Source organism: Sylvia atricapilla, chromosome 4 (assembly GCF_009819655.1).
Source record: "Sylvia atricapilla isolate bSylAtr1 chromosome 4, bSylAtr1.pri, whole genome shotgun sequence".
Lineage (NCBI taxonomy): Eukaryota > Metazoa > Chordata > Aves > Passeriformes > Sylviidae > Sylvia > Sylvia atricapilla.
The window spans coordinates 36,931,483-36,953,351 of record NC_089143.1 but is presented as its reverse complement, the minus strand read 5'-3'; the positions used below and the strand labels follow the sequence as shown (position 1 = coordinate 36,953,351).

Sequence of the window (21,869 nt, the reverse complement as noted above, 5' to 3'; positions counted from 1 at the left end):
GAAGTGCCCGTCGGGCTCGGCGGCGGCAGATTCGGTTTGCGCTCGGCGTGTCCGGGGCCCGGCCGCGCTGCCGAGGGAACGGCGGTGCTCCCGCCGCGCGGGTGAGCGGCTGCATCGCTCTCGGGGCGGGGTCTGTCCCCGCCGCGCCGGCCGGCCCCCACCGGGGCTCTCCCTGCCCTCGGAGACGGCGAGCTCTGGGGGGGCGCGGTCTCCGGCTGTTGTGGGAGGGAGGAAAGGCGGTGGGGAGCCGGCCCCGCACCCGTTCTTGCGAGTTTACCGCAGCCCACCTCGCCGTGTCCTGTCTGGGACACGCTTTCTTCCCGCTGGTGCCCAGGGCAACCAGCCTGGGCCGCGCAGTCCCCTGTGGCGTTCGCTGGCGTGCAGGCGGCCTCTGCGCGAAGGGTGTCGCAGCTGCGCCAAGTCCCGTATTGACAGTGACCTTTCTGCATCTCCGCGTAATGCTGCGAATTCCTCCAGCTCCCCGCCCTGTGCAGCAGGGCGGTCTAGATTCAGTTAGAAGAAATCTAAAGTCTAGTTGTTGAGCATTTCAAAGACAACGTTTGCAGTCTTAACGTGCTTGGTCACTTGCATGGGGTAGTTTTTTTAGGTTTTGTTATTTTTGTTTAGTTTTTTTTTTTACATTGATCCTTTGAATATCATATGCAGTTTTGAGAGTTGTTCTTTGAGCCACTTGCTCGAAGTTCTATATTATCGTATCTTGAAACTTTGTTATACTCGATTTTATTCTTGATAGCCTCGGGTCTGGTAACTTTTGTTAAGAATTTCTACAGGCAAAAGCTATGTACCTCATTTTACTGGGTTCACCTTCCCAAGATTTGCTACCAACTTGACTGTTACTTTTTTGATCTCTTAAGCTATTTTGTAATGACAGTAGTTACCAGTTTTTACATCCAGAAGTCTGGTGTAAAAAGAAAAGATTGTTGATGCTTTTAGGAAACAGCCTATATGATGAGACAAAATCCTGTGAGTGTCTTCTGTGAGTATTTGCATTGCAGATTAGAGCTTCAGTTTTATATCAGATTCTTTGAGATTTGTCTTAATAGCTAGCTAAATTCACAAAACCATAATACAGATCATGTTGTAGTGTAATGCAGGAAGAATAGCTGCTTCAATTTCCAAATAATTGGTTAAATCCTTCCAAACATTTCACAATAACTATTGTGTACTTATGTTTAGTGCAACTAATCACCCAGAACCTAATGATTATATTAAAGGAACCTGATGATTAAGTAGCAAGAATATCCTTTAACAAGGACAGAACACATGGGAAGAGCTGGATCTTGAGGACTGTTGATTAAACACCATAGAAGCACAAGAAGAAAAACACTCACAAACAAACCCAGCCCACCGTAGATGTAAGCTTTAATTGTCTTTTGAGACCATCATTTCATTTATAGGCTGTGTGAGCGTGCCTCTTCACTGCTTGGATTGGTAGGCCTGAAAATATTTGTCTTGTAGCAAGAAGATAAATTTAGTGAAGATAGTGGCAGGTAATCAATCTCCCAGGTTCTAGCAGAAAATTGAATTTATGTGATTATTGCATTTTGTAATTTTTTGTGTACATAATTTTTTTGAACAGGTGTAATTTTTTTATGTTTATTTTGTAATCTGGAAGAAGAACAGCATTTGGAATAATGGCAACAGGAGACCTAAATGGAAGTTTAAGAAAAATAGAACAAGGACTTCGCTTGTTAAATTATCCAAGAGATGTGGATTATACAGTGTAAGTGGCAGTGTGAAAATTTATGCTAATACATGATGACAGCAAGATATGTATAAGTATTAGCATTGCACCCAGTGATAAGTAAGCAGTGTTCCTTAGAACAATCCTGAGCTGGATTACTGTCTTCTTTCTCTTCTGCTGTTCTTGTCTTTGTTTTGGTTAATCTCACCTTTCTGATTTCTTCAGAAGTGCTTGCAAAACTTACTTCAGGAAATTTCATCCTGTAAAGATCAGAAACAAAAAGTAAAAAGGTCTGAATGTTGAGCTGGAAATGCTGGTGGGCTTTAGAGTTGACAGTGTTTAAATTACATGAGGATCAGAAAAAGACTTTTTTTGAGCTTTTTACAGATAACAGCAAAGACAGCTGAACGAGAGCTGCCTGGACAGAAAAACCTTAAAATGAAAGATATTTGGATATAGGGTGCTGCCTGTATTTATTCCTTTCAAGTTAAATGTTTGAATTCATGTAATGAAAGGCTTTTGTTACCTTCTGCTGTGTAAAATACTTTTGTTTCTTCATAGGTTAGTAAAGGGTGATCCAGCTGCATTTTTACCTATCATCAGCTATTGTTTTACATCTTTTTCAACTTGCATAGCAGAGCTTTTGGTAAAGTGTGATGTAGAACTGACAGCCAAGAGTGACTTGCATTTTATCGAAGCTGTTTATAAGGTATCTCTTCTTGTTCTTTGCAAAAGAAGCATGGGTTTGAGAGCAACTTCACAAAGATTAAACATTTACTATGAGCTTTACTAGAAAGGGAAATTTTTTTTGGCAATGAACATGAATTTTAGTTCTGTTAGGATTTAAGATAAGTCACTGTGTGACTTATCCACCCTAGTTTTTAGATTTTAATGAAAATATGGATGGGTGATGGTAGCCAAATATCAGTTTTGAGACATGTGCAGAAACAGTAATATTGTTAGATGTTAGTTTTGAAAAACACAGAAATGTTTATTGGACAATAAGATTTATAGAAGTCACGTTGGCAAAAATCTTAACTAGATTAAAAAAATCACAAGAAACTCAAAAAATTGTCATGTAAGCACGGTTAAGAAATACAGCTATTTTGAAACACTATGCCATTTTAATACATAAAATCAAATACTTAGCCTTTTATAAATCGGAATTAAATTCTTAACTGATTGAAAATAACTTTGAACCCTCCTTAAAATATACAAAAGCACTTTTTAGTGAAAGGTGGATTGATGAATTAAGAAATACTGGCTTGTTCAGACTAGTTTTCCATCTGATCGATTGCTTTGCAGGGTTCTGTGGGAGCCTTATATAGCCTTCTGATGCATTTGCTGCGATTAATACAACTCTTTATTGTGCATTCACTTTACAAGCTCTTAGTTTAGGTCTTTTAGGTATTCATTTCTATAGTAATTTATTTCTTGGATCTTAAGACTGTGAGTTCAAGTTTACAAGAGTGATGTGAATGAAAGAGGAGGTAAGCTTAAGGCCACCTTTTCTGGAAGAGGAGGTGTATTTAATGCCTAGTTAAAAGAAACAACCATATATATATATATATATATATATATATATAAATAATCAAATGAAAAAAGTCTTAACTGCTGAAGTGCAGAATGAAAGAAACGATTGTAGTAAAATAATGGGAATGCCAATTCTACAGCAAATTGTGAGGTAATTTTGAAAGTGAAATAAACTCTTGTTTTGTTGCAGTTTCTTCGAGATCAATTTCAGTATAAACCAATTTTAACAAAAGAGCAGTTTCTTCAGTTTGGCTTTGCGGAAAGAAAAATGCAAATTGTTTGTGACATTATCAACTGTGTGGTGAAGAAACATAAGGAGTTGAGTAACTCTAGTAAGGTACTGATCAAATGGTTACCTTTATTTTAAGTTTCTTTTGATGTGTTTGATGCTGCAGATAAACTGGTCTTCAGCTTTTATTTGACAATGCAGCTTTGCTTATGAACCAAATAATGGAAAGTTAGTATTAAGGAGCTGCCAATATTTTGTAATTTTTAAAAAAATAGAACGAAGATAAATGTAATTGGGGTCTTTACAGTAAGCGATACATTTTCTTTTACACTTCTTGATACAGTGAACATGTGAATCAATAAACTTTTCAGGTAAGTTTAAAGGCAAAGCAAAATCATCTTGTATGTTGAATTTATGTAACAATTTAAACATGACACTTGTATTTGTTTCTGAAATCTGATTACTTTCATCAATAATACTTGTAATGGCATTATTCTTTATCAGTGTGTGTTTTTATCAGCCTCTGCTTTAATGAAAGGAATTTCCAGTCTTTATATTTTACAGGATTTTGTTTCCTTTGAGTTTTTAACAAGTCTTCAGGACTTCTGTATACTTAGTTAGTCAGTTTTGAAGACATTACATATTTTTGTGGGGTTTTTTTACTTTCAACTCTGGTGCAAGTTGTCTTTTCTACTTATAACCAGCTTTGATGCAACCTAGCATAGTCATTAATGAGTGTAAAAATACGGCATTCACTTCTGGTCTGTGTTTCTATAAATTTGGGTCATATTTAATTTTTTTAAGACGTTATTTTACTACAGAGATTTAAATATGTGTGTGTTTGTGCGCCAGGAAATATTCCTGACTGTCAGTGGTGGTGTTAGAAAGTGGGGTGTGGAATCCTGAAAATTTTCCTGTGTTATTTTCTTCTGTTCACTTTGGAGGTTAAATCCCAAACGAGGAAAAAAATCAGACCTTTTAAATTTGAAGTGTGGTCAAATTGTGGTAAAGGTCTTGCTGATCCTAGTGGCAGTGTTCTGAATTCCAAACAGGTATGAAAATAATTTTTATGTTTTATGTCTAAAGGCTAATCTCATTTATACTGAGTCAAGCTCTTGCTGAAATTTTTGCTTTCATTTAGGTTTTAATACCTAATCAAACCGGTTTTGAGGTGGGCTGGTGCTTGTTTGTTTGTTTTTTCCCAAAGTGTGGTTGGCTGAAATAATAGCTCTGAAATGCAGAGGGTGTTAGCTCTTTCTTTTACTGAATAGTGGGTCTCAAAGTCTTGGTAGTAATGACCTACTGCTGTTGTTTGTTATATTTGAATTATATGAAGTATGAAGGAGAGCAATGGAAAAAGATACAATGGGACAAAGAAGCCAGATCCTGTTTGAAGAGTGAAGTGTGCTTAGCCTAATATGTGTTTTCAACACAGCTTTCAAAACTCTGTTTGGTCTTTTGTCTGAATCTATTCAGCAAGTTTTCATAGTGTAGCATTTCTCTTGGCTTGGGTTTTACAAAAGTAAAATATTTATGCAATCAGTAAAAATGATTCTACATTACGTGACTCTTAATATGTGAAGGAGGCAGCTTTCCAATATTTTCTGCTAAAAGGGTGGAAAATAAAATTGTAGAAAACTTTTTGGACTATGACTACCTGTTACTAGTTGGTGGTTTCTACTTATAAGGAAAATACTGATTTTATCGAGGAAAACTTCTCAAAAAAACTATTTGGAATGGCTTCTCTGTCTCTTCTAGTTGTTTAATTTTAACACTGAACGGGGATAGATCCCTGTGTTTTAAGAATTCCCAGGTAGGGGAGAGTTTCAGCTTAACTAAAACATCGAGGAATCTGTACATGTTAGGATGCTGCACAAAACTAGTAATTGTGCATTCTTAACCATTAAGTATTCTATTTTGTTTTGTCATAGGATCATAGGATTTAATCCACCTAGAAAGAATTGCAAAATTTCTCTTTTCTCTGAGGGAAGCCTTCAAAGGAAACTAATGTATAGGACTATTTTGCTGACAGTTGTCAAGAAAAAGAAAGAATTCTATTCTTCCTAGTTAAACCTTTTTTGTTCTTAGTGTTTTTGTTATAGTTTTGATGTTGGAACTGTCTCTACATATGAATGTATGCAATAACATATTTTCCAGTCCATACTTAGAAATCTGCCAACCTTTACATTAAGGGAAGACATTGATGTCTTCATTACTGTTTATGGAAAGGAAACAAGGTACACAGTATATATGGTAAAGTGTGTGTATATTTATTTTACAGTTCCTTCTAGTCTGTATGATTTTTTTTAAAAATTGAACTGCCTGCTATTGCTTTCTGTATTTTGTAACCAGTTGGGATAAGATAGTTAGATTTAAATAAATATTGAAATAATAAGTCTTATGTGGCAAATTAATTGAAATATTCCTGTAATGAATAACACCAGCAGTTTGTTGGGTTTGTTTGTTTGTTTTTTAACATATTCAAAAGAAGCCTCTAGTGGAACGGCACTCAGGAAATGAAGTTAGTGGTGACCTTCGTCCACTACCCCTTCCAGCACAGGGAGGGAATGAGGAAGAATTGTGCCTAGATCATGATATTGTGGAAGTTAAATGTGAACAAGTAAGAGCTTCTATTTTAAGATACCGTCTTTTTTTTTTTTTCAGGATTTTTCTAAAGGGATAAATTATAATTATACTTCAGGGACATGCTGCTGATATTTAATAAATGTATTGAAAAAGTTGGAAAAAGGAAAAGTCAGTTAAATTGTACTGTCTCTTTCAAGGCAGAATTCTGTCAACAGCTTCTTTTAAAAGCTGAGTTCCCTGAGTAGGCATATTTTGGTAGTCCTGGAAGAAAAATAATTTTCGAATGTAGCAAGATGTGGTTAGTGAACTTGAAGATTACACTTAATTTGTTTGATCAAGTAATGAATTATTTCTGTTTTGAAATTAGAGGACATGTTCTTACTGATATTTTCAGGTCATAGAAGAAGATTCACAAATCGAGTTTTTAAAGAATCAGCTTGCAGATTTCCAGGAAAAGCTTCATAAGCTAGATTGGATGGAAGATAAGCTACAAGTTTTAGAAGAGAAACTGCAAGGAAAGGTGATCATAGATGAGAAGGACTGGAATAACTTACTGAATCGAGTTTTGCTTCTTGAAACAGAACTGTTGTTACAATCCAAAAAGGTTTGTGTTAGCTTCTCTTAATTCTATAACAAAAACTGTCCAATCAGAATCTTGTTGGTCTTTTTCTGCCTCCTGGTGTGTTTTTTTCACTGGCTTTAAAGGCACGATCTGAATGCAAGTGCTGTTTATGAAGTTGATGATATTTTTTTTTCTTAATTGTTTAATCCTATTCTTTGATATTCTATGAACCAAAGCTCTCCATCTGTTCTCATTAGTAATGATTCAGTGTCATTTTATTTACTACTGAAGTTATGGAAGGAAGTTTTTAAATGTGGAGTCTTCATTCTCTGCAACTGATAGTGACAAAAATGCATGGCATGCACAGTGGAAAATACAGGGTTAATCAAAAAACTAATTCTTATTCTAATCCTGTATTTAATTTATGGGTCCTTGAAATTTCTAGCCTAATCAATGGGGTTTTTTCTCCTATTCCCACTCTCTTACCCCACTTCCTATGTCTTGTCGGGGATGTTCATTGCATTTTTGAATGTGTAAGAGCACTACAGTTGTGGTGTGGCTACATTTGGATAGCAAATAAAGCCTCTTGTTGCATTAAGACTCTTCGTTATTTTCATGCTGTTGAAAGGTCCTTGTGTGCACATTATGTAATTTGATGTATGCACACATGTAAATATTTTGAATTGCAGTGAACCATAGCATAATTTTGAAATTTATTGTGTGATTCAAAATTTTTTTCTCTCACGCATTTTGCGTTTCCTTCAGATACTGTCAGATGCTTTCCAGAAGTTGAAAACCCTTGTGGAAAATAGTTGATCTGTGCATTTTTTTTTCAGTTGTAAAACCATTGAATTTATTCATAACCAGGAGCTCTATACAGGTTGCTGACTCCTCAAATTTGAAAATGTTGCTAATACTTGTATTCAGGACATGTTTTACTGTGTGCTTCGGAAGTGTGGTGGTTATGCAAAGTCTTGAAAAGGACAGGTGTTCAGGCTGATCACCTGGTTATTTCTAAAGGCTGAAGCTCAATTAGTAAGGATGGATATTCTCAATCACTTTAAAAAAAAGTTTTAGGTGAGTAGTAGCTGAAGTGATTTACCATCAGATTCTTATGGATCAATAGACATATGTCCAGATAATACCACCAACGATAATGGTGTTTTTTTTTTTTTTCTGGTAGCGGTCTCAAGAGGCCTTCAGGTGAACAGCCATAGACAGTTTTCCTCTGGTTTTAAATGTGTTCTTTTCAAGAAATTACTGTAGCACGTGGGGAAGCTTAGGTTTCAGACTAGACTAGTTCTTTTGTTTTTGTAAATTTGATTTATTACTGCTTCAGTAACATGTTTATTGCTGTTGTTCATATGGTTGGAATAGCATTTGGGAAATACTCTCATAAATATCACTCAGGAATTTCCAGTGAGATAATTATATTTCTGTACTGCGTGTTACTGAAAGAACTCACCTGCAGAAATTCAGTTATAGTTTCTGTGTAGGATTATACATATAAATATATATGTATGTATACATAGTCTTCAAAAGTAACTGTTTTGCAGTAGACATTTGAAAACTGCTAAGAAATAATCCTTTGTGACACAGAATTGCTGTTTTTTTGTTTAACAAAATTGCATCCAAGTCGTGCTTCACACATACAGGAACAATTCAGAATTACTCCTCTCTTACTCTTGCACTTTTCAGAGACTTTCTTGGCATCTAGCCAACATAGCAGGAACAGTCTAAGATCTGTTTTTTGCTGTTGCCAAAGTAGCAGCAGCTGTGCATTTAGCTCTGGGAAAGTCTGAAAGCTACCAAATCCATTCAATGAAAGGAATTGAACAGACATAGTCTGTGCAGATTCTATTTTTGTATTTTTTTAAGAGATAGACATTATTACAGTTTTTTTCCAGTGTTTTCCCACACAATACCTACTATTTCTCCTTCATTCATTTATTTGGGTGTAGTGTTCCCATTAGCTGATGTAGCTACCCCAGTATATAAAGTGGCATATTTTAGAGGCTGAGATGTGAAATCATAATGATAACTCATTGGTAAAAAAAAATGTCTAGATGAGTGTTGCATTTTTTTACTTTGAAATTAGAAAGCTGAACTCTAAAACTACTATTTTCTTGCTTATGAATAATTTTTTAAAGTTAGATTGAGTTAAACTGGGAATGTTTCTTTGAAGAGCCCTCTTTCATTTAGGAGCCTGGGAAACCAGCTTAAAATAGCCTTCTGAGTTCTAAGACTTTAGATGGAATGAATTTCAGTTAGTCTACAGGCTATTTTTTTAGGACTCAGGACTGTATTTTTGAATATTCACCAGCCATAGAAGGAGGCACACTTACTTTAAGCTAATGGCAACCAATGTTGAGCTGAAATGATTAGTACAGGCTACGAACATTCTGATTGTCCATTCTACTCATAACTACGTTATATGCACTGTATTTTGGCCTGGTTTTGTCCTCTTTATGAACAGAAATACTTATATTAAAAAAGACCCATTAAATAGACTTGAGTTTAGTGAAGAGCCTTTATGGAAATGTTAAATTTTTTCAGTCTTGTGAAGATATTTGTGCAATTTGTCCAACATATCTGGATGGTATAGCAAACAAATACATACATACCTAGTACTTAAATGTATTTTTGTTCAGTCAGAAGATGATTTAAACAGGGTGTATGGCTAAAATGCAGTAAACTTGTATTTCAGAGAGATTTACCTAAAGAGTTCAGCAGTATAAATCGAGAAAGTACTTCTAGTAGCATTCCAGTTTCTCTTGGTGAGTATTAATGATTTTCCTTTTGATTAACAAAAATATGCTAAACACTTCTTGCTGACCTTGACTAAAGTGGTTTAAGTAGATAACTGCAATTTAGTCACCTCTGAATTTAAAACTATACTGCAGATTAGAAGTTAACCTCATCATTTTATGTTTCTGACTTTTCCTTTAGATGATTTAATTGCTATAGCATAGTAAGTAATAGTTACAAATACCTACTAAAAATATCAAACATGCAAATTTAATTATGGTTCTGTTACTGAAGCTGTGAAAAATGATAGTGTCATCTGGACTTTAAAGCAGTTAGCATCATGTTTTAAAAATGCGCTATTCTTAAGCACAAATGGAGTTATTTTTGCTGTCACTAATATCTTTTAAGTTGCTATTTTCTTCTTTTTAATGGGTCTCAGACAAATCATGATTCATAATCTCTGTTGGTTTTCAACTCACTACAAAATGTTTTCTATATTTCATCTCTGAAGCAGTTAGCAGCTGTCCAGCTGGCATTTTTGATAAACTTTCTTGTTTTGAAGAGAAAGACAAAATCTTTTTCTTCCATTTCCAACTTCCGTTTAATTTTGATAACATACAAGAAGTAAATGAAGCAGACTTGAGTGGGAAAGAAGTTAAAAGCACTGCCCAGGCCATGAGTAATTCTTCTGTCTCCCTCAATGGTTTGCTTTAGCCCTTAGCTCTGTTAGCCCTTAGCTCTGTTAGCTTCATTAGCTCCCTCTGTTCTCTTCCTTGATTTGGCCTGTTTCCCTTGTGGCAGCTGTTATTCCTACCACCAGTGGTAAGGAGGATATTCTATTTTCCATTCTCACAAATTGGACTTTTTTGTCCAGTGTTGGGCTCTTGAATTGTAATTAAAAGGAAGTCTCAGTAATCCAGTTTCCATGGAAATTAGGAAGGCAGTTCTTGGTTATGTCAAAGCTTGTTTTTATCTTAGAGTCTTCAAAATGGGACTTTCATTTTACAAGACATAGAAAACTTGCAACATGTTTACTTCCTTTGGTAAGTTCAGTGGTGTGTTACTGACAGTTGAGGAGTTTATAGTAAGTAAACAGGCAGATGGTTTTTGAAAGAGGATTTTCATATTTTCAGACTCCCCAAATTCTTCTAAGTCTGTTATTCCTACTTTTCTAACATTCCAGAAATTTTCAGCATAAAAGATATGGGGACAGTCTTAACTTTGTTTTCTGAGTATATAGTACTTGAAATCCTTTCAGGCTCTTTTTGGTTGTTACACTCTTCAGAAATCACAGCTGTACCAAATAAACAATTTTTAATTTTAGGTATTTAAAAACAATTTAATATGAATTTTAGGTACAAAATAATGTAGCCATATATGTTCCAAATGTAGGGTGTATAGAGGATGACATTGCTAAAAAATCGGTATGGGAACATGTTTTTTTTCAAGATACAAAGTTCTCTTCCTTGACAATAGAAATCTAAAATTGCAAAGAATATCACAGCCTTCCAAATGAAAAAAAAATTTAAAAAAAAAAAATTATGCTACTTATAAGACGGGTTATTTAGCACAAATTAATGATATGTTTGAACAGATAGTTTACAATAAAAATAATGTTTACTATATGAAATTACTATTAAATGTTTGACACTGTAATCAGATGTTCTTAAGCTTTGATTTCAGTCTAACCAGGAGAAAATAATCTTAGTAATGTTTGGAATTTGTTTTTTATATATTATATGTAGTATACAGAGTGTAATATTACACTTGTTTAAAATGAGTAAGAAACCTATATTGGACTCTCATAGTGGCCTTTTCTTTTCCCTCTCTAAACAATGCATTCTCTTCTGTTATTATCTACTGTAAATCAAGTTATTTGATAGCTGACCTTACAAAAGAGAGCAAAAAGGCAAAGGTGACATAAAACTGAGCATTTCTCTATAGATACAGAGAGGAATGAGGAGATGCCAGAGAGTGATCTTCAGTTGTCTGGATGCAGTCCACTGTTATCCACAGACCAGTCTCCCAAAGACATGACCATTAATTCTCATGATCTGACAGACATTTCAAAGGTAAGTAAAACTGGTGAATGCTCAGTTGATTTCCTTTGAGGTCAAGAGAACAAGTAAGCATTGGTTTTAGTTGTATATCCTGATAGAAAAACAATGAAACTATGCAAAACTACATCTAGGTCTGTCTCATAAAAATACTTTTCATATGTAAACAGTGCTTAAAGTCACATTTTCTCTGAATTTAAGTTGAAAGTCCATCTGAAAAATGTCAGCTTTGAAGAGTTCACTAACTTTGTTGCTTTTAAATTGTAGGAGACAATAAGACAAAGAATGGAAAAGATAAGTAAAATGTAAGTAATAGGAAAGGGCAGCAGGAATTTATTTCCCAGGAGGGAGTTTACTGGACTAAGGCACACAGCAAATGTACATATGTGTTTGAAACCTCAGAAGTCTCTACATCAGGTGTGGCATTTCCTTATGGCTCTACTGCATAGTAAATCCATTTACAGTTTTGTATTTGTGGGATGAGTCATTGTTTTGGTTTCTAAAAAGCAATAGAAAGCACTCTTAATGGTATTAACTAGAGATTAAAGAGTGTTTAGAATTTGGTTGATAAGAAATAGGAATATTATTTATTTCCTGATTGAAATTCTCTGGTACTTGCAACTTTTCATCTTGAAAAATACCTATGATATCTTTTCTGGTTTTTATTATTTAAGGAAAAGTAAAACCAGTTTCAGCCTAAGCATTATAATAACTGTATTAAGATGTATTTGATATTAATTCTGAGATCTATAATAATTTTTTGTTATATTTTTGTTATACTTGAAGATAAATGTGTTGCTCTACAGTGTTTCTCCAGCAAGAGATTTCTATTCTCTTAAGTGCATGGCCTATAAAAAGCTTTAGCCTTTTCAGTGATTTTTTTTGTGTGGGTTACTTCTTTCTCTGTGTACTTAAGGATTATTGATATATGGTAGGCATTTAAAATAGAAACCAATAGCAGAGGAAAAGGGAGGGGTGAAAGAAGACTTACGGGCTCATGCTGCTTGTTATTATTTTGGATAATTAGGAAGTTAAAAGCAAGTCAGTTATTTTGTACCTTATTTCATTAAATGTATGTAAACAATATTTACTTTCAGAATTGAAGAAACCTTCAACTTGTTCAAAACACCAAACCCCCCTCTGGGAATACCTGAAAGCACAGGTCTTCAGACCTGGTCTCTGCAGACTTATGGATACCAGAAATAATATGTATGATTGTACAGCATTAAATTCTTAATTTATCGAATTTGTAGTGATCACCAGAGCTTTTATTGCTTTGAATAAATATTTTACTCATGCATCTGTGTATTGATTTCCCTCCTCACCACAATTTTTGGTTTTAAAGACTGTTCAAATAGCTTCTTCTCTCCTCCTTGCACTTTTGTAAATTGAAGTCATTACAGCAGTGTATTCTTGTGTTGACATTTGTTAGCAGTGTGCTAAGTAATATGTTTTTTAAAGTGTGGGCTTGAGGACTGTGGTTTACATCCTGTTGGAAACATTCCAGCTGGAACTTGAGTATTACACCCAGGAGGCATTCTTACATACCATCTTACCGTCTGTACTGTTGAATACTTCTTAATAAAAAGCTTACATACACAGTTTCAAGTATGTGCCTTTTTTGCTGTTTTTTATTTTTAAATATAAGTTTTCATGCTGAGCTGGAGAGCACCAACACTTTATGGCTTCCATTAACACTGACAAAGTGAGGGTCAGTTTGATCCTAAACACTAAAATGTGCAAGTCAGTCCACAGGCTTTGACTGCAAGAGATGTGTTGAGTGTTTTAGTGCTCTTACCCAACACATTTTAAGACCAGCAGCACAGATGGAGACCAGTCAGTATACAAAGAAACACAACATTTTCATTATTTGAAGCTGTATTAAGATTTCTTTTTAGACAGCAGTAGATGTAAGACTTCCATAAACAAGTGATCAAACCAAAGATGTGTGAGGATTGATTAGATTTATTTATTTGTTTATTAGTCTTTGTAGATTGATATCCTATCATATCAATTATCCAATATCCAATCACATCAAACACAAAGGTTCCTTTGTGTTTTAATATCTCACTTTAAAAGATTTTTTGAGTTTAATGCTACGAACCAGTCTGCAGAAATTCCAAATGAAGGCAAAAGCAGCTGTTTGACATGCTGTAAAAAGTGATTTCTATGTTTTAACAATAATTATGATTTTTTTTTCTAAAACCATATGGAATATAAAAGGACTGTTTTACACAGAAACAGAAGAGCTAATGGCAATCTATTATGTTATATAAACAGTTCTGGGTTTTTTTGACTTCTGTGATTTGACTTACTTTTTCAGTTGTTAAAAAATTAAAGAACCTAAAAAAATTGGAAAATTACATAGTAGGAATGTGTTTTGTCCCTTAATTGAAAATAGGCCTTGCAAATCACTGTTCGTTATTCTAACAATGAAATGAGATGAGGTTTTCTTCTAAATGTTAGAGCAAGTCACATCTTAAGCTAGGACTACAGCACCATCTTGTGGAAATCTTTATGAAGTCATCAAAGAAGTAAAAATAAGTATTTCTGTCTGCTTTAAGTTGCTATGGTCAAATATTTGGAATTATCTCTCTTATTTTTCCTCTTTGCCTTGGAGTCAGAGGCTTTTATGTTCGGTAAGATACTCTGTGGTATTTGATAATGTTTGTGGCAGGAATGAGAAGAATTAATATTGTTTGTTGATGTCATGGCAAAGATGAGAAAGTGTTAGTCAATATACTTGATTCAAGTTACAAAAACTTATTGAATGCATCTGGGAATGCAATGAGTGCTAGAGAAAGCTCTTTCTCTGGGTGTGCAATTCAATATCATCTGTATTTAGTGCTATAAAATTGAAAATCCCAAGTTGTTCAACTATTTCCTTCTTCCAGCAGCTTATATAGTAATGAAAAGATGAAATCAAGGATATGGACAAACTGAAGTTTGAGAAGTGCATTATTGTCTTGTAAAGGTTAGTTTTACTGGAGAAACAGGAAAGTAAGATGATCAAAATATATCAGAAGCTACTAATTATGGAATTCACTTAGTTACTTTGCATTACAGATGCTTGAAATTCTTTACTAATCAATAGTGAAGAGGGCTTGAAACATCTTTTTTCTATCAGCTGCTTGTTTTGACATTGGAAGTTAGGCATCATTTCAAACAGTTGCAATTATAATATATTCTACCTTAAAATTATTTATTTTCTTATTATTTACAATTATCTTTTCAAACACTATGCTGCATATCGTTTCTGTTCAGATTTTTTTTTTTAGGATATTTTTTTACTCTGTGTGATGAAAATAATTAATTTATAATCCTCAGCAAATTATGTTTCCTCAAGAAAGCTATTATATCTGCAAAAATGGTTTAATGATAGTATTTTGCTCCTGTGGTCTATAGGCAGATTTCTGTGTGATAGAGATCTGTCTTGTGGTCTTTGTAGGATACTGGGGGTGATGCACTTGGTTACCTATGCCACATCAGCAATCAATACAAGGACAGTGGTTAAAACCCTTTAGAGTGTCCCAAATGGGGAAAAGAAGTTGTACCAAAACTATGATATTCTTTCCCATGAGCATCCTGTGGCTTATTTAATGAGGAGTACTAAAGTTAGTATCTCTGTCTAAGCAGTGTGACCTTATCTGAGACAAAAATGCTGTATCAGTCATTGCAAAACTCATTCTCTTTAGAGAGAGAGCTATGCTGTCAACAGTCTAGAGCAGGCACTTGATTTGTAAATGGTGAGGCTTTTTACTCTATAGGAGCAAACTGCTCTAGTTGCAGGTTCACAACAAGTAGCAGTAGTGATGAGCACTGATGTTCTAATACAGCATTGTGTGTTGGTTTTCCTCTCGTCTTTCCCCTTGCAGTTATTGTAAAAAAACCTTATGCTATAAAGCAAAATCACTTGATGATAGACTCAAAATCAACAGAAATATAGTTTTTCCAATGTTTGGTTTATGATGATAAATTTTTAGTGCAAGCAATGTCAAAGAATATTGTGCCTTGGGGTATTTTTTTTAATCAAAGGTGATTTCTAAATTTCTAAAACATACTGCAAGGTCTTCATAAACTTTCACACTTGCATGTCTGTTCTCTTACCTGGTGTTGCTGCGTCGCATTGAGTGCATGTTGAAATATGAACTGGGATTAAGAGTTAGAGGGCCTTGAATACTTTCCATGAATGCTGAGAATAGTTTCACAAAGCTGAAGTTTTTGGCAGCTTAAGGGATTTCCTCCCAGCGCTGATCATTCCCATCTGTCTGTGTTATCTAACTGTGTTTTTTAACTGATGTGACTTAAATATACTCTTCTGAAAATAAATAGTGAGGGGTATTGGTTGTAATTTTTTGGGTGGTCTTATTTTGGTGGTTTTTTAAATTTTTTTCTCATTCACATCAGCTCTGTGATTAGCTTATGACATTGCATCCAAATGTTTATGCCTGAACTTTCAGTTGGAGCAGCCTGCTATGCTGTCAACAAGTAACTGTGCAACAGGAGAGAGAACGGGTCAAGTTGGTATTTTACTGCTGAAAGATATCTTTCTCTGGGTCTGCAGAGAGCTAGAAGTGAAGAGATTCCTGTACAAAGTCCCAATGTACATATTAATGAAAACTTATTTAATTTAATTTTGAATTGATTGAATGAAATGGCAAATGTGTGTCTGAGAAAAACATGGAAAAGAGTATTAAAGGAAATCTAAATCTACAATTTGGAATTGGGTCAGTTTTCAGGAGTTGAAATAGCTCTGTTTATTACATGTGCTTTTGGTTTTGGGGTTGTTGTTTTTTTTTTCCTTGGCCATTTTTTTTTGGATTTAAAGGCATATTTTTCATATGTTCAGAAATACCTAAAAAACACAACCTGTTCTTTGCTGTGTAAAATGACCATAAAATATACAGGCAAATGCAAACCGAATCCTTGGGGAATATTCTTTGTAATCTTTGATATTGTGGAGTAATTATATATGAATGTGTAACCCATTTAAAATATTTCAGATAGGCAATCACTGTATTATAAAAATATGAAACATATTCTCCTTACAAGCTTAGTTTAACTGTAGTGATAGATTAGGCAATATAGTTTATGGACTTTAAAGTATTTCATTGGTATAATTCAAATGGTATTGAATACCATTTCATTGGTATTTCATTGCAAGTTTCAATGTGCAGGAAGAGCCTTCAGTTGTTTTTAGCTGTGTGCGTTCGTTTGCTCCATAGGTGATCAAGTAGTATGTGCTACACCTTTCCTATCATACTGACTGATGGTCTGGCATTGTATAGTCTTTGTTCCTCTGTTGTTGCATAAGATACTGATAGTAATTTCTTTGCTTGCTCCCGCTGTAAAATTAGGAGATTTCCCTTTTTTCCTTTTGAGTATGATGTGGTTTGGTTCATTGTTTATGCCCACTTTAAGAATTACTTAGGAAAAAAGCTAATGGAAAGAAATGTAGTCTGTTTTTTTCTTGTAATTGAAACCATCCCATTGGAACCTATTGAAGGAACTAAGTATAAGTTCATGAACTTACTTGAGCTTACATATTAGTGGTAACTTAGGGTCCAGCTTCTTGTAGTTATAAAAGTGGTTGACAGCTGTGATAATTTCAGTTAAAGTAGCTGTGCTTTTGTGTGAACTACAGAAAAATAGGTGCTGATATGGTGGAAGATTACTAGCCTGAATACTTTATCAAGTTCCATTTTAAGTTGAGACAACATTTTAAGAGCAGTGACTTGAATTTTCTGTAGGTTTATTCTTGTATTATGGTTGGAACATTTCTGTATTCTCTATATTATATATAACCTTTTTCATGAAGATATACCAGCAAACAATATATTGCTCTAAGTATTTTGTGATTGAATGTCATACTCAAAACATAAATCTTTTTGTTTGACTTCGACTTGCATAATACTGTGTTCATGTACTGATCGTAAATTGTCTTGAATATGAAATATACAGAGGGAAGGGATACAATAGTTATGTTACTTTAGCTTGGAAAGAACAATGACAATTTTTCTAGTGATTGAGAAGACACTGAGATGAATGTTATTTCAGTGTCATTTTAAAGGCTTCAGCCTTGAGTGAAAGTAGTTTTGTTTCGTGAATGTCTTTGATAAGTGTTTAGATTTTAAGTGAGTTTTCTGATTGTTTTGTCCTCATTTTAAAGATTGCCATAAATAGGTGCTAATACTGATCTAGTAGTACAAGCAGCAGCAATGATCTGTAAGTGTTCTTGGTAAGGTTTGTGAGCTTTGCTGTACAGGTAGTTTCAACTTAGCAATAAACAAAAATAAGTTGTCTGTGAATCCCTTCTTGCTTAAGGAGAGAAATTGTCTTGAGTAAAGAGTAAACTGAAGTCCTCACAGAGGTGAGGCCTTGAAATATCAAAACCCAGACTATGGAGGACTTTCCTGATTATTGAAGTAAGGTCCACAGGAAATTCCTCTGGAGGAGATAAAAATGGAACTACAAGGCAGGCAGGAAAAAGGCTCCGGATGGTCCAGAAGTGGGTATCAGCAGGACATTCTTTATTTAAGTACTGCTTTAAAAGCTACCTTCAGAGTGTAGTGTGTCTGACAATCAAGCAGCACAAAATTCCAAGGGGGTTCATTTAATTAAAAGTATACTCATGTTGAGAACCATTTCAAATTAAATCAGCTCAATTGAGTAGGAAAAAATACACTGTAGTATGGTGGTCATATGCATAAAACAGGATTAGGTACTGTACCCACATGAACAGACCAGGCAACCTTGTGACCAGTGGCTTCATACCTAATACACAAATGCTTAGATCAAAGTTGTTTCCAGCTCCTCTGGGCAAATCTGTTGTTATCTCGACTCTTCATGCCCTACAGTGGGCACCAATTAAGGCTGTCCTGGTTTAGGAATGGTATTCCCCAGTTCAGTGCCTCCCTGCTGCTGCTTGGTCTCCCTGTTTTGTCTTCCCCTTTCTTGCTGGGTAGGATGGAGTTGGGAATTGGAGGCAGAAAAGGCAAAGATCATGGATTGAGACAAGAACAATTTACTCAAAACAACGATGTGATAAGAAAAACAGTAATAGTAACAGGATTAATAACCAAAGGATTCAAAAGAGAGAGTGATTCCACGTAGAAGGCTTACCGAGCCCAGAAGGAGCTGCTTCTCCCTGGACAGGTGTCTCTTTCCCCTGCCCTCAGCAAGGAGGTGAGGTGATATGGAATAACCTCCATGTCCTAATCACACCCTCTCCCTGCTACTGCAAAAAAATTAACCCTGTCCTGGCTGGAACCAGGATATACAGCAATATTGCTTCAGCAAATGGTTTCATAAACCTTTAATTAACAGTGTTTATTTCTGTTATGCTTATTTATTTAATGTTTGGGAGGGAGGCGAGCGAAGAATGATTGGTGGGGTTTTTCCTGCCTACCCGAGTGAAGTTTAATGTGAGCACTTAGCCCACAGCTGTACTCAAAAGCATAAGGTAGCTCAGGTAATCACTCTAAGTCCGTGTAAATAAAACTGTTAGCTGTAGCCAGTACGAGCATTCCTAAGTTATCAGTAACTTGAGGAGCTCAGGTCCTGGCTTGTTGCTGGGGCTAATGTTGAGGTCAGCACAGGCTACAGGACCCAGGAAGTTTGTGAGTGAGAGCACGCCAATCTCGGTTGTGGTAACTGCACTCTTGCTGATAACCACACTCGTTTGGTGACTCCAGTCTTAACATCTTGGACAGCACCACATACATCATTAACTGAATGTGGGACCTGAAGTTAAGTGGTGTTCATGTTATGCAGTCGAATTATCTCTTGCATCTGACCATGACTGTTGTGTGTTTTTGTGTCTACCTATGGGAACTGAAGGGATTAATATGTTTAGAAATATCAATAAAATATTCAAACCATAATTAGTGTATTTTTTAACAGAAATGGTAAAATCAAGTAAGGATAATCTGAACTCAAGATTTCTATTTTTAAATGGGCTCAATGCTTTCCTGTTAAAAAAATTGAAGTAGTATTTAGAATGATTTAAGAAATATTATCCTGTTTTCATGTAAAATAAGCCTGTAATGCAGGCAAAAATTATTACAGAATATATTGGGTTGGAAGGGACCCACAAAGATCATAATCCTGGCCCTCCAAAAGACCGTTCCCAAGAGTCAAATGTTTTTGAATCTGAACATTAAGTCAGACAATTTGGTAAATGGTCATTCTTTTTTGTTGCTCCAGTCCTAGTCATTGTACAAAATTAAAAGCTGGCTCTTACCAAAGAGAACCTAAATAAAGCATATAAAGTGGGATACATATTTTCTATTTTGGTGTATTTTACTAGAAAATGTAGACAGACTTGTCTACTATAATATAAACAATTTAGTCTTTAAGCTATATTTTTTTCATAGGAGATTGACATTTGCTGCTTTTTCTAGATAACAGTAGCCAATGTGGTCTTATCAGGAAATGGATTAGCTGCAGTTCTGTAAGTCATGGAGAAGATAACAACTTTGAATAATGGAGCAATGGTGCAACAAGGTCCTTGTGTTTGAGAAAAGATTAAACACTAAACTTCTCAATAAGCTGACAATCAGCCTTTTTTCTCCCCCCTAAAATTTCTCACTTAAAATATGAACTTTAGATAAAGATGTTAAATTATAAAGCTTTATATAAAAAAACCTTAAGCTCTTAATCTTTAAAATTGTAAAGCTGCCTGCAATAAAGAGAATATTTCAAAATGATGTGTTTCTTAATAGAAGAAATTCAATTTAATATTAATGCACAATAATTTTTATTGTTCATGTAGGCCCTTATTTGTAACATTGTCTATGTTGCAGACATAATCCCTCAAATTTAATATTTTCCAATGTCTAGGAAAAGATATCCAAGAATATGGTCTTAAAATGTCTATAGAAATTGCTGGGTTACATTTCTTATGTCTCTAAATGTGTACCTACTTCCTTGCTACATAAGATTTTCTTGATGTCAATAAGGAATGCATTATTGCTCTCTTGCTATTATTATTAACATGTATGCCATTTAGTCCTTATTGTATGTTCAGTTAGAACTGGTTTTGTAGCGGAAAGGGATTTTTACTCCCCTTTCACTCCCCTTCCTTATATCTGGCCTACTAATGTTTTCCCTCCTTACAAATTGAAGCTATGCTTTTCTGTTTCAGAAACTGCTTCTTCATTTTAATGTCTGGATTACATATCTGGGGAAAGAGGGAAGAGCAAGCTCATTGCTTCTGCTACCAGTACTAAAGCTGATTTTATTTTCTGGTTTTTATCTTCATGTATTTGGTTTTTGTTGAAAAAGGAAAATGCTAACACTGCTCATACTCTAGTATAAACAGAATTCATTTTGTGATTATGTAAAATTAAAAAAAAAAAAAAATAGCCCAAGCAGAAGCTTTAGGAAATGTCAGAAATACTGTTTTAACTGTATTATTGTAATGTGGCTTTTAACATGCCTGTTACTCCAAGCCCTTGCATTATCTTTTTTTGACTAGCATTGCCCTTAAGCAATTTTTCTCTCCTTTAGTAAAGAAGAAATTTTTAGTGGTGTTTATTACTGTGTCAGGTCAATCTGCCACCTTTCTTTTATGCCTTGATTTTCAGAAACAGACAGCAGTTGTGGTGGGTTTTGTGTTCCAGTGAATCTAGGAAAAAGGGAGGGAATAAATTAACAGGTTCAGTCAAGTACTGTGGCAAAAGTGCTGTTCTTTTTACCTCATTCTATTCTATTGGTAGCGATTCTGTGTCAGCTAGGATAATTTCTCAAAAATGACTGCAGGGGACATTGTGCAGGCTCTTGCAGAATGTGAACCATGAGAGAGGTCATGGTCTAGAAAAGGTAAATCTGAGAAATATTCCATGGAAGCTGTAGATAAGCATACTAGTAAAATTGTGACTACATTTGTATAATTTGCATGACTGGAGGGAAACTTTGGAGACAAAATACATAAACAGTAAACTTGAAGTACGAAAGCAATGTTTGCAGAGCAGGTCAATAGGAAAGGAACCTGAGTATTTCCAATGTTATTTGGATAGTTTGAGATCCTGTATAAATCATAAAAATACACTCTTGTCTTCTGTTTTCTGTTTGAAACCTGGAATCTTCAAAGCAAAATATAATGTCTCTGATAATCTTTTTCCAAAGGGGCTCTTTTTCCTCTGGGCAGTGAGATACTGTACATCCAGTATCTCACTTCCTCATAGGGAGAATCAACTTAGAACTCATTGCAAAATTAGATTTGTCAAATATCTTGTTTAATGTTTGTTAGCACTGAAGTGCAAATTGTTTTTTCACTCAGTATTTTCAGTAAATATTTTTTCAGCATTTCTGATTTTAGTAGCCTGAGTATTATCCCCCAAAATGATCATATCACAAGATAACCACCCCTTCCAGAACATTTGTGAGTAGATTTGGATTTGATATTTCTGCTTTATAACTGTAGGAGCAGTACACATTAAATCTTTG

At 34.9% G+C, this 21,869-nt stretch overlaps 1 protein-coding gene across 7 annotated transcripts; it reads left to right on the top strand.

Annotated features, from left to right (window-relative positions):
* The first annotated feature begins 3 nt into the window (after positions 1 to 3).
* CEP44 (centrosomal protein 44) lies at positions 4 to 13,028 on the top strand. 7 transcript variants are annotated; one of them, XM_066317586.1, is made up of 12 exons: positions 4 to 101; positions 1,419 to 1,511; positions 1,601 to 1,744; positions 2,267 to 2,414; positions 3,429 to 3,575; positions 4,412 to 4,519; positions 5,956 to 6,087; positions 6,448 to 6,657; positions 9,323 to 9,392; positions 11,308 to 11,435; positions 11,688 to 11,725; positions 12,518 to 13,028. In XM_066317586.1, exons 3-12 carry the CDS (start codon positions 1,656 to 1,658, stop codon positions 12,624 to 12,626), a joined length of 1,179 nt encoding a protein of 392 aa, XP_066173683.1. In that variant the 5' UTR covers positions 4 to 101; positions 1,419 to 1,511; positions 1,601 to 1,655; the 3' UTR covers positions 12,627 to 13,028. The 7 variants fall into 7 exon arrangements, with proteins under 7 accessions (XP_066173683.1, XP_066173685.1, XP_066173684.1 ...); XM_066317588.1 differs by lacking the exon at positions 1,419 to 1,511 and having other exon boundaries at positions 1,640 to 1,744; XM_066317587.1 differs by lacking the exon at positions 1,419 to 1,511 and having other exon boundaries at positions 1,637 to 1,744.
* The last annotated feature ends 8,841 nt before the right edge of the window (positions 13,029 to 21,869 follow it).